A 12,953-nucleotide genomic window follows, 5' to 3' on the forward strand; every position below is an offset into this window, starting at 1 on the left:
AAAGAGCATGCAAGGTCTAGACCTAGGCTCCCTGGACATATGGAGCAGATGCGAATCTTGGACTTATTGCATGTCTCATAAAAACCAGACAGCAGTGTTTCTCTTATTCAACTTCATGGCCTTCCATGGGAAACTTTTTCCCTAGCTGGGCTTCCTTGTCTGGCTCCAGTGGGCATGGATGTATTTAGAGCTGATGTAAATTGGTGTGCCAGGGCATTGTGGAAACTGCTGGGGGTAGGGCATGTGTGCCTCTTCTCGGGGGAGAATGGGAGCAGGAAATGAGGGGGAAAGGGTCACAGGGTAGGTATGGGAAGAAATCAACTTCAGGATGTGATCATGTGGTAAAGCGAATACACAAATGAATTAATGAAAACCCAAAGAAATGATAGATAGGGAGCTAGATATGTTTCACAGTTAAATGTTGCCTACTGCAAACTAAATAGAAACACATTCTATCTGAAAGATGATAGCAACATGTTTTCTTAAGCCTCATATTTACATTAAAAATCATTAAATATGCTAATTTTGATATACAGTAAAGTAATGAGGATTGTGAAGCTTTGTGGCTACTGTTAGTATATACTTATACCTGATAATTAACATATGTAAATTATTCAAACAATGTTGTTTCAGTCAGACATCATGCTACATATATAAATAGCTAAGTTTATATTTATTTTATTTTACTCTCTGCCCACTGCACATTATTTTCTTTTTCCTCTCTTTTCTTTTCTTTTTTTAAAATTAGATGTATTCTTTATTTACATTTCTTTTTGGGGGAGGGCTTTGGATTTGTTTTTTTCAAGACAGGGTTTTTTGTAGAGCCATGGCTGTCCTGGAATGCACTCTGAAGACCAAGCTGGCCAAGAACTCAGAAATCTGCCTGCCTCTGCCTCCCACGTCCTGGGATTAAAGGAGTGCTCCATCATTGTCTGGCCTTTATTTAAATTTCAAATGTTTTCTCCTTGCCTGGATCACCCCCTCCCAAAAGTCCCATTAGACCTCTTCCCTCCCCCTGTTCCCCTATCGAAGCCCTCCTTTATCCTTGTCCTGATATTCCCCTACACTGCTGTATTGAGCCTTTCCAGGACCAGGGCCTTCTCCTTCATTCTCCTTGGGTTACAACACATTTTATGAAAGAATTATTTTCAGTAAAGGAAAAGCAATGGAAAGGGGATGGAGATATAACTGAGCATTTTAGAGTACTGGATTCTCTAACGAATACATCAGGTTCATTTGCCTGCTTATATGTTGCAGCTTCTGTGTCCTGTATCCCCAGTGCTCTTAACTGCTGAACCATACATTCAGTAAATATGAGGTAAACATGATCAAGGATCAGCTTGGCACATAGTCTACAGATAAGCCAACAAGACAGGAGCTAGACAGGTAAAAGGCTCTTACCACACAAGGATGCAGAGGTATGGACTCTTTACTTTGCATGTAGCCTAGGTTATAGATGGAAACTCTTTCATCTAGGCAGCCATAAAATTAGTGCTGGGGTTCAATACAGGAAAGGATCTCAGTATCCAAATGTGAGAAATAATATAGTACAGTCCTAGAAACTTGAAGGTTGTGAGCTGTATCACTCTTGATTATGAGAGCACCTGCAACATGGAGAAGGCCAGTGACTCCTTAAGGTGAGCCCCAGTCTTAAGGACAGTTTCTTCACAACCTTAGAACTGGCAAGCCTGCCCCTGAGATTACTCACTAGGCACTTCTGGAAGAAAGTTACCAGATATTCACAGGTTGAGGATCAAGCCTAATTGTTGCCAGTGTCCTGTGATAGCCAAATTTCTGAAGAAAATGTTGGGAGAAGCCGTTCGCAGAAGTTCCACTGGATTCCAAGCCTGTAGTCTGTGGCTTCTGCCTGTTAAATCCAATTGACAATCAAGGAAGTTAATGGTAGCTCACAGCTTTGGGCAGCAAACAGGTGTTCTGAGTCACACAATGTTCCTTCCAAGTTCCTACAGGTGTAGCTCAGGGGTGACAACAGAATGGAATTGTGTGTGCAAGGAAGATGTGAGTGGCTAAATTCTAAGGTCACAACTGTGAAGCAGCTGCTACACATTCATTGGTGGTAGAGGGCAGCAAGCTACCAGAATAATATCTCAGAGCACCAGATCAGCAAAGCGGCTGGAGTATGTTGGCCAGAGAAAGAACAGGGCTTAGCAGCAGGATCGCATCCTCAGTCAAGTCCAGAGGAAACCCTCAAGGGCAGAAGTCACATAAACAAACAAACAAGAAACAAACCAAAACAAGAAAACCTGCCAGGCTCCCCAACCTCCTACTCTGACAATCATGCAACAGAAGGCCAAAGTCACCAGGACAGGGCTCCTAGCACTTTGGAGAAACCATGCAGACCAAACATAAGAATCTACTGTGCCCCACCCTTTGCATGAACTTCTTCAAGGACACCCAGGACATGCTCCGCAGAGGGACACAGGTCAATCACAGAAAATCTCTCCAAATAAGCTTGCAGGAATATAATAGGATCTGGAATCTATTCCCTCCCACTGAGTACAAAGCCTGGACCTGAACAAAGCCCCTTTCCCACCCTTGGGTGTTTTGGCAAAAGCCTACATTGTGTCTAAGGCTGGAAATTTATCAGCCGCAGTAAAAATGAGTCATTATCTTTATCTTTGACCAGAGGTACTTTTAACTCTTCCATTAAGAACTATAGTGCTGAGTAACTTATCAAGCTCAGTGGTTGCCCCTAGGCTCCATAATTCCCTGGGCATCAGTGCCATCCAACTCAATGTCTCTTTTACCTTGGACCCAATTTACACTGAAATTCTTTCTTTCCAGTATGGATTTCTCCTTCCTTTTCCCAAGAGACATCCTTAGCTCTTTGGAGAAACCTGTTTTCTCTTGACCAACTGTCACGTCCACCTTCGCCAGCAAAGATTACACGACACAAAGAGTTTCTTCCTGTAATGGTTTATTCGGGAAACCTTGACTTAAGTTTATTCTTGTATTGGCGGCCCCGGGCCCTCTCCCAGCCTGACCTTAAGTACCCTAGCTAGCCTCATTTGCCCAGGGAGATAACCAGCCGTATTCTCATAGGTGAACTCAGTGAGTTCTTCATTAGCATGTAAGTGAGATAAGGGATGCAGCACACTGCGCATGTGTTCCAGTGATTTACTACCAGGGAGTAGCATGTGGCCAGCGCCATCTTGTAACAGAGAAGAACAAAGGGTGGCTCACTACATATCACCCTTTTTTGTTTTAATAGAAGCCGTCCCATGTCAGGGCTAATCGGGTCACTGGCATCCTGCTGACCAATGAACCCTGACTTGGGTCATCTCTGCCACACTTAGTCTGACCCGTCAAAGGGTTACCCTATCGCCCACCGGGCCCCATGTCTTAGGTTGATCTAAGTGCCGAGAAGTTGCCCGTCCTTGGATGTCATTGGATTCCAGACAGTATAGCACGTACAGTACTATATGCTCAGTGTACCCTGGAGCGAAGGCTTCTAAGATTTTAGAGAGGCCAGCCACACAGAGACATACTCCTGAGCGTCCAAAGCTACAAGAGCCTGATAAACTACGGCTCTATGAGCTACATGATCTTGTCTAATACGGCAGAAGCACCAAAGGCAGATGAAGGCTGCTAGGCACATAAGGGCGGCTATAGCTAACAACCCAGCCCACTCTTTGATCCAAGGAAAGGCACTGGAGATCCACGAGGTCAGGTCCTCCACGGTGATTGGCTTCAGTCTTGTGTCATTAAGTGAAGCTATCTGAAATACAAGCTGTTTGGTTAATGATTCTCCCTCAAGAGACTAATTTCCTCTAAGGAATTCACTGATATTGTACTAACTTTCTTTTAGAGCTGTCATATTCACCTGGAGGGGAGTAATACACAATCCTGGGGTATGTTTAACGCAAGATACCTCCACCATTTTTACAAGTGCATCAATTTCTTCTTGTAGAATATCTACTCTCTGATTCAAAGGTCGTATTCCAGCTTCTAAATGGGAATTATATTGATTTTAAGTCTGTAAGGCTCGTGCAGACTGCTCAACTATACTATTCACTACCTCTGTAGTCTGCACTTGAGATGCCATGGCAACTGCAGCAGTAGCAGCGGCTGCTGCAGATATAGTAATGGCTGTAATAATGGCAGCAGTAATACCAAAATCTCTCTTAACATGGAACAATTGTCCTACAAGAAAAGTGTCTGGGTCTTCTATAACTGGAATGGGCACAAACATGTGTAGATGAACTACCAAGGCAGTATCGTTGCCGCCATCCCAACATTCTGATAGATAGCATTGTGTGTGGGTACTGTTACAATCTAGGTGATCACTAGACACATCGGTACTAATAAAGAAGAAAAAGGGTGGTTTGAAGAAGTCTGACTGCCCTTCTGTTAACGTTTCTAACAGCAGATATATTATAAAAGAGAAAAATTCTTGAGGTAAAAGCATTTTTGCAAATTGACAAGATCTAATCATACCATGGCCATGTATTCTGCACTCCTGTTTGTTCCCCCTCTTTTATTATTAAACATGCTATCAGGTGAGAGTATTTAAGGCTGTCAGCCAGGCCTGGGGGAACTGTCCAGCTTTAATAGCTGTGAGTGCCTGTACTATCATTGCGGCCTGTCTCTGTTGGACAAACCTATCCTACAGATACACCACAGGCAAGCAAATACTATTAAAATCATGAGAACAGCAAGGACTCTAAGTCCCGCCCACTCCTTCAGATGATACACCGATGGACTGATCCATGATGACAGTCCTTCAGCCAAAGACACATCCACTGGAGTGGAATTCACAGCCATGATAGCCATATGGAGTTGGTCCATCAGGGCGTCAAATTCACCAGTCCAATTTCCTAAAAGATACTTAAACATTTGTTTAGACAAATTAGTAGCTCTTGTAAAATTTTCATAATGAATGTTGGTAGTGCATAAACTAGAATACTTCCACTGGCATCCCACTTGGGCTAGCTGCCACAAGGTCTTAATTTTTTCTTGTACTAAATCAATTCTTTGGTTTATAACCATTAAGCCTCTTTTCAGTTGACCATAAAGGCACACTTGTACATCAATTGCATGAGCAACACTAGATGACAGATTACTCAGGGCATGAGCCCTTTGGCAAATTGTAAAAGGATTAAAAGCATAATCTATAAGTTGATCATTGTCAGCTCTGCTAACTGAGCTGAGCCCATGTGTTTTTATAGCCACCTGTTGATTATAAACAAGATATCTAGCTCTTCCTTCAGAAAAGCCATTTATGAAAATGATGTCCCAAGATGAATCATGGCTATATGCACATATATTGATTTTTTAAATTAGAAATATGAGTATCAACCATCTGCAAAAGCTAATTAAGTCCTTTAGAATCAACATCATAATGTGGTACATCAAGAACAAATCTTTATGATTTGATGTATACAAAAATGTAAAATTGTTTTTTAAGCCATAAACCTTTTGATGATATGAATAATAAACGTGCTTGTATGTCTGGATGTTTCTATATATCCTCTTTGGGATACACACTTTATGTGTCTTGTCCCAAAGGGTCCTGACCAAGCACCTTTTTAAAGATTAAATTATAGATAAGTATATTGTAGCTGTCTTCAGACACACCAGAAGAGGGCAAATTCTATGCCGTCCTTAGGGGTACAAGAGCCGAACAGTCCAATGCTTGTAAGATTATTATAACATGGATACCCAGATCTCTGGGGAGGCGCCTTGATTAATAGCTGCAAGTGCTTGAGCAATCATAACCTTGTCACGTTTTTGTTGAGATCTGATTTTGCAGACCAGCCAAAGCGTGAACACGCATCCACAGCTTAAGACTGCGCCAAAAAGACTCACCCCCACCCACTCCTTAAAGTAAGAAAAAGCTGAAGTGGTCCAGGAAGAGAGTCCCTCTGTCAGCGACAGGTCCACTCGAGTCGAATTGATAGCCAACACTGCTGCCTGCAAGGATTCGAGTGTTTCATCGAAGCCTTGAGACCAATTTCCTGCAAGATATAATGACAATTGCCTAGACAAATTCGCCGCGCGGCTAAAATTTTCATACTGTACACTGGTAATGCAGAGCGCACTCAGTTTTCTTTCACATCCCAATTGAGCAAGTTGAAAAAGAATATGTAGTCTTTCTTCCACCAGGTCGAGGCGTTGGTTACTAATCGTTATCCCGCCCTTTAGCTGAACACTAGCAGAAGTATGGACATTGACAGCATCCGCCACTTTGGCCGACAATTGGTTCAGGGCTCTGTCTGTATGAACTTTGGTTACCATAGCAATCCCAGCAGTTGTAGCATCAACTGCACTAACAGAGATGGCCACAACAATAGCTGCAGTGATACCGAAATCTCTTTTCTGTCTGAGCAGGGATAAGGTAGAAGGGACTTCCACGGGGACAGGAATCCACCGCGGAACCCTGGCTACCATGGCACGGGTAGCCCACTCTGAATCCCAACACTGTGACATCCAACAAGTGTCATTGGAACACTTCTCAAATGACTTATTTGAGAGAATAAACAAGAAAGGGGGATAGACGCATACCGGGATAGGTGGGTAGTCAATTTGATTCACCAGGGTTTTATTGAATCTAGTGATTTCTATGGTAGAATTAGTATATTTTTGTGTAATTCTATCCTTTCCCGGAATAGCAGCACTTAATCCCCGGAACTGAAAAAATTTTGAAGCACCAGTAAAAGAGGCCTTTCCAGCAGCTCCTCCTCAGATAAAAGCCAAGGAATTAAGATCTGAACAGCTGCCATTAACTCCACAAAGTACCCACTTACGGAACGGGTGCATTCTAATGTCCTGTATAAAGAGTCCCTGTTTCATAGCGAATTCTTCCTCTTGGTCTACCATCATATTGGGGGAAAAGGAAAAGGTTTTAGTTTGGTCTGCCCAACGAGTAATAGAGGATTGACAATCAGACCAGGGTGGAATTATCCCTTCGTCCTCCCAACTACAATGAGGAGCTATCCTGGGTTGACGAGGACGCTCCTTGTTTAGAAAATTGGGCGATAGAAATGTGCCATTAATCCAGATTGCCTCTTGCCAGAAGACCCGTTTTGTAACTGTTTTAACTGGGTTAGAGGTATCCCGGGTCTGCTTCAGCCAGCCTCCCTTCTGCTTGTCAAACATTCCCAAGGTCCGGCCCGTGAGCTTGATGCATTCTCCTGCCCCATCAAATTCAAAACAGAGAGAACCTCGCTCTAGTAGAGAGCGACTCTCCCCTAAAGGTGCTCGGGTGGGATCATAGGGCAAGTATGGCAATTCTAAGGTTTTGTTAGTTGTAAAAAACTTTGGGAAAACAACTGCATCATGACGGACAGGTATTGGCTTTGGGAAGGCCGACAAGATAGCCCATCTGTATTCTCCCAATATACTAGGAACCCAAATCCAAAGAGACAGCACAAGGGCCAGGAGTAGTTTCTGTGGGATCCGTCCAGGTGTCATCTTCAGGTGTCAGAATTCTCCGCGTCAGTCGCTCCAGCAGCCAGAATGGGTTATCTTCCCCCTGTGGGAAAACACAAACAGCTCCCCTGGATCTTATTAAAATAGGATCCGGGCCTTTCCATTGACCAGACAACACATCTTTCCATTTGACCATTTCTTTTGGCCTATCAGGTTCTGAACAGTGTGGGTCAGTGGCAGTATGGCCCTGGTCATCAATCGTCCCACACAAAACCTGCATCTGAGAGGCAGTGTAGGGAACGATCAGTGATGCAAGATTTTTTCCAAAAATTGTAGACATTGTTGTATCCCTAGAAGGGCCAATTTAGCAATTGCAGTAGGATAACGATCAATAGATTTTGTTGGTGAAGCTCTAGGATGTACCCACAACAGGGGACTTTCCTGCCAAAGCAGGCCTGTAGGCTGCAAAAGTGTAGACAAAATATATAAAACAATTTTCTCTCTTTCCTTGTAATGAAACAATATTGTGTCTTGTAACCCTTGTTCTATTCTTTTGAGGGCTACTTTAGCCTCCTGTGTTAATATTTGGGGTGAATCTAAGGCCAAATTTTAATGCCTTTATAACTTCTATATAGCCTTATTAATGTTTTATGGATCTAAGTTTAAAAATTTGTTTTGAACCACATCTGTATGAATCTGTTAAAAATGTTCTTTTGGCCATAACTCTCTAGGTGAAGCCTGTAAGATAAGGCCAGACCTATACCCATCAATCTTGCAAGGAGTAGCCTGTAACCAGACCCCATTGTATGAAGGTCAAATAACAAAAGGAACCTGTAATATCAAAGCATAACTGCAATTTTTTGAAAGCAAAACCCAGTTTTAAACAATCTTTTCTCCTTAAAATAATAGCAAACACATTATTTTTATATTGCAAAGTTTGTCTATCAGCTTGTATGTTTGATTGTATGACAATGTAACTTATTGAAGAGACATTACTTTAAGTCTTATTTTTTATAAGTCTGAGTTCTAGGATAAGAATCACATAAAACATTATGTCAATTTAGGAATACCTTAAAGACCTAATTTTCTTGGCTTCTGTCATGCCATGTGTTGCTTAAGATAGCTTTAACCTTAAATTGTTAGCTTTAAACTTACCTTTTATTACCCTCTTTATATTTTTTAAATCATGTCCAATAACTTATGAGTCATTACTCTATAGTCAAGGCATGTAAAACATTTATACCTTTAAGACCAATTAGGAATAAGGATGAAGCAATTACACAAATCTCATTAATTTAAACCAAGTATATATATTTTTCCAGCTGTAATTTTAGGGGAATAAAACACCTTGAACCCAACCATCACCATGGTAGAAATTTTTTCTTCCAGGAAAATTAACCATTAAGTTTGAGGCTGTTGGCCTCTTAAAAGTAGCTTTTTTTCTCCAGCTATGTTTAACTCATAGATAAGAATGTGAAGCACCTTTAATCATCTTCTTCTGTGTAAATTGCAGACTGGCAGGATTGCCAGCAGATCACGCCTTTTTTACCATTTTATTTTCTCTTTTAAACACATAACATAAACACAACAATCATTCAGCCACTCAAACAATAGACAACATGAATTGACACACATATAGACAAGTTTGGTGCACCAAAGATACACAACAGACAGAAATGGAACTTGATGTCCCAAAAAGATCTCAAATACCTTAACCAGAACTAAGAATATCTCCATAAGGATTCAGAGAGAAAATAGGACGTCTCCCATTTTCTTCTGTTTCCTGGAGAGTTTTGAAATTAGCTTTTAACCATTATAATTATAATTATTATTATTATTATCACTATATTATTATTAGTAGTAGTAGTATCATTACTATTACACTATTTGATTCTATGTCCTGTACATGGAAAAACTGCTTTCCAGAAACCTGCTTTTTCTCTTGTTTAAGAGTTAGCTTCTTATCTTCTTTTTTCTTCTGGGAGTTCTGCTGGAGAAGGAAGGAAAGAAATAGAGGCAACCCTTGATAGTTATTGTATAGTGTCTTGCTTTTTTAACCCATATTAAGTTTATAAAAAGAGAGAAAGGTTTAAAAAATGTGAGACACGGTATCTTGGCCATGCCCAAGAAGAGAGGTAGGAGGGGGAGGAGAGCCCAGGAATTTCTTTGTCCAGTCATTTTAACTGCCTTTGACTTGTAAAGAATAAATTTTTCTCCAGAGAATTTAGCTCGGGTAGGCTGCATAAATTCCTCAGGTGTGATCCAGCCTTCCGTGGAAGATTCGAAGTACTTTTTAAATTTTTCTTTTAAATCTCGTAGCTCCTTTAAGAAATAGCAAGCCCGGGCAGGCCCGCCCAAGCCCCCAAACTTCTGGGCAAAAGTAACGCCCCCAAAGTGCGGGAGGGGAAAGGGGAAAGGGTGCTCTGAGGGAATGCCTCTGCCGCTTGGCGGGAATTCGCCCTTTGTTTCTGAATCTCTTTGTTCTCTTACATACCGCAGTCTCTAACTTGCCTATGATAGCCTGAATTTCTTTTTCGCTGTGGGAAATCTTTAGATTCTGTTTGTCTCAAGCCCCTGAGGCTAGGATATAGCGACCCTCTCCTGTCTTTCTTTTCAAAGCGGGCTTAATTAACCAGGCAGATTAATAAGGTGCCTGTCGCTTTAAAAACAGGCGTGAGAACTTCTTACTTAAAATTCCCACAGTTCTCAACCACTGAGTTAGCTCTTAGCTGATTACTATGTAAATCCTCTTTTCTTTTGCTCCACCTTGAACTCTTCCTGCTCTGTTTACTTTGCAGGGCAGAGCTAACTAGCCACCATCTCCTCCGTCCTTTATCCTACGGACGGGAGACCCGTGGCCTGTATTATAGATTAAATTTTATTTTATAATATAAGACTCGTCCCAAACACCGGGAACTTTAAACTCACTCGTCCCAAAAACCGGGAACTTTAAACCTCACTCGTCCCAAACACCGGGAACTTTAAACCTCACTCGTCCCAACACCGGGAACTTTTAACCTCACTCGTCCCAAACACCGGGAACTTACCAGCGCGCTGAACTTTAACCCCGACCATTAACAGGTTCTGAAGACTCCGTTTACGGGCCACCAATTATGTCACGTCCACCTTCGCCAGCAAAGATTACACGACACAAAGAGTTTCTTCCTGTAATGGTTTATTCGGGAAACCTTGACTTAAGTTTATTCTTGTATTGGCGGCCCCGGGCCCTCTCCCAGCCTGACCTTAAGTACCCTAGCTAGCCTCATTTGCCCAGGGAGATAACCAGCCGTATTCTCATAGGTGAACTCAGTGAGTTCTTCATTAGCATGTAAGTGAGATAAGGGATGCAGCACACTGCGCATGTGTTCCAGTGATTTACTACCAGGGAGTAGCATGTGGCCAGCGCCATCTTGTAACAGAGAAGAACAAAGGGTGGCTCACTACAACCAACGGGATAAGAACCTTCACTGGGTTTCATTCATGAAAACTAGGACAAGAGACTGAGCTGCCTATTTACCACTGAGCTACAATTATTGGTATTTGGTTGGGTGAGACAGAATCACATTATGTCGGCTAGGTTAGAGTCAGTTTGGAGCCATCCTTCTTCAGTCTCCTGAAGCTTTCACCACCTTCCTGGATCAGCTCTCATGCTGTTCTGTACTTGAGAACTGTCTTGCTTCATTTGCGTATTGGTGTATCAGCAGCAGAGCATGCGTGTAGATGTGGGAGGACTCAAAACTGCAGTGGTTTCTCTCCTTCCACCCGAGGGCCCCATTACTGAACTCAGCACTTACTTGGGCGGCAAGTGCTATTGCTCTTTGGGCCATCTCACTGGACCTTAAGCTCTCTGGAGGATTTTCTTTTAGAATTGTGTTTTGGGTAATTTTTGCTTTGCTTGATTGCTTGTCTGGTTTTGGGTTGTTAGGTTGTTTAGTTATTTGGTTGGTTTTTGAAAGGGATGGTCTGTTTAACATGTCTCCTTCTTCCTGAACTCAGTCTGAACAACATGCTGACCTTGACCTTAGTCCTTCACCTGCTACTACCTCCCTAATGCTAGTTTTAAGGATTGTACCTGCGCCATCTAGTAAACTACACTTTGTTTATGTGTTTCTTTGTTTTGTTGTTTTGGGGCAGGGTTTCATTGTTTAAGAGCCCTAGATGTCCCATAAGCTACTCTGTGGTCCAGTTTGACCTCAACATCAAATGTGCCCCTGCCTCTCTTGAGATTTAGGTCTGTGCTACCCTGCTCAGCTCTGGTTATTTATAAGACAGATCCTCACTCCATAGGCTTTACTGGTTTTTGAATTAGTTATTTAGATGAGGGTAGCCTTGAACTCACTGACCCAGTCAACCTTGGACTCCTGAGGGGATGGATTAAAGGTGTGTGCCACAAAACCCAAGATAGAGCTGCTGTTTTAAGATGATTGATTTTATGGGTAGTGGTGCTTGTGTACAAATAGGAATGGATAACCCTCACAGGCCTGCTGCCCTAGCAGGTCAGAATGGGGTTTCAGATTGCCTGGAACTGTAATCACAGATCATTTCTAGCCACCACATAGATGATAGGAATAGAAGATTGACAGGTGCTCACACTTTCTAAAGCAACCCTTCAGCCCACGTCCCACTCTAGATTACATCTCCTTGAGGAAGGCTTTTTGGCTGATCCTAGTTGACTTACTCTCTGCTTCCTTGTGAGCCAAGGGCACCATCTCCCTCACACCCTCCTTTTTCTGTTTGCTTTCGTCCATTTAGGAAGCAGGCTTTGTAGAGATCACACAATACTACGGCTTACAATTTCGATGAACATGACCATGAACTGAGCATCCTATCTCAGGGATGTCCCAGCATCCTTGCTGCATGCCCCATCTTGTCTGCTGCAAAGAGAGTTGTAGGGAGAATTCCTGTATGTGGGGTAGCTCCCGACCATCTGAGTACATGCAGAACCCTGGCTGGTATAGTAATGGGGTCAAGCTATGCTCCGGCACCACCTCTAGAGTGGTTGATGCTGAAATTTATTGACCGAGCATCCACTTCATTCCTTGAGCTTCAATGTATATTCCTGTCTCTGACATAGCAATCTGTTCCAAATCCAGTGAAAAAGAATATCTTCCAATTATGTCGTGTCTCTCATCAAAAACTGATTAAACCCTTACCTGATGCAAACTCTGGTCACATGAATAAAATCAAACAAGAAATAGTTATTCATAACAATAATCCTAGCCATAAGAAGGTTTCTGAGGCTGAAGGATTCCTAGAATTGGACCTCTAAAACAACCTTGGATTCAGAGCATGACATGGTCACTGGTACAACTTGAAAACTGAATAGATCTTATGCAAATGAAGGAATAAATGTACCCACATGGTGTTATATGGTGTATTAACAAATGGAATGTTTTTTATTTATCCAAGAAACTTTTGGGTGTGTTTGTGTGTGTGAATGACGATGAGTGGGAAATTTGTTATCACAAGTCCTTCTGATTCAATGAGTGAAATGATTACAGCATTGATCTATAATTTAAAGGGTGGAGATTAGACCAGGAAATCCAATTCCGGTTTGGGTT

At 42.1% G+C, this 12,953-nt stretch overlaps 1 protein-coding gene across 1 annotated transcript in view; it reads left to right on the top strand.

Annotated features, from left to right (window-relative positions):
• LOC127696303 (PRAME family member 22-like) overlaps nucleotides 1-12,195 on the top strand; it is a 28,959-nt gene extending 16,764 nt beyond the window's left edge. The window contains exon 5 of the mRNA XM_052198872.1: nucleotides 12,145-12,195. Within this exon, the coding sequence (XP_052054832.1) occupies nucleotides 12,145-12,195 (51 nt within the window). The remainder of the gene's footprint in view (nucleotides 1-12,144) is intronic.
• Nucleotides 12,196-12,953: the final 758 nt, after the last annotated feature.

This window comes from Apodemus sylvaticus, chromosome 11 (assembly GCF_947179515.1).
Source record: "Apodemus sylvaticus chromosome 11, mApoSyl1.1, whole genome shotgun sequence".
Lineage (NCBI taxonomy): Eukaryota > Metazoa > Chordata > Mammalia > Rodentia > Muridae > Apodemus > Apodemus sylvaticus.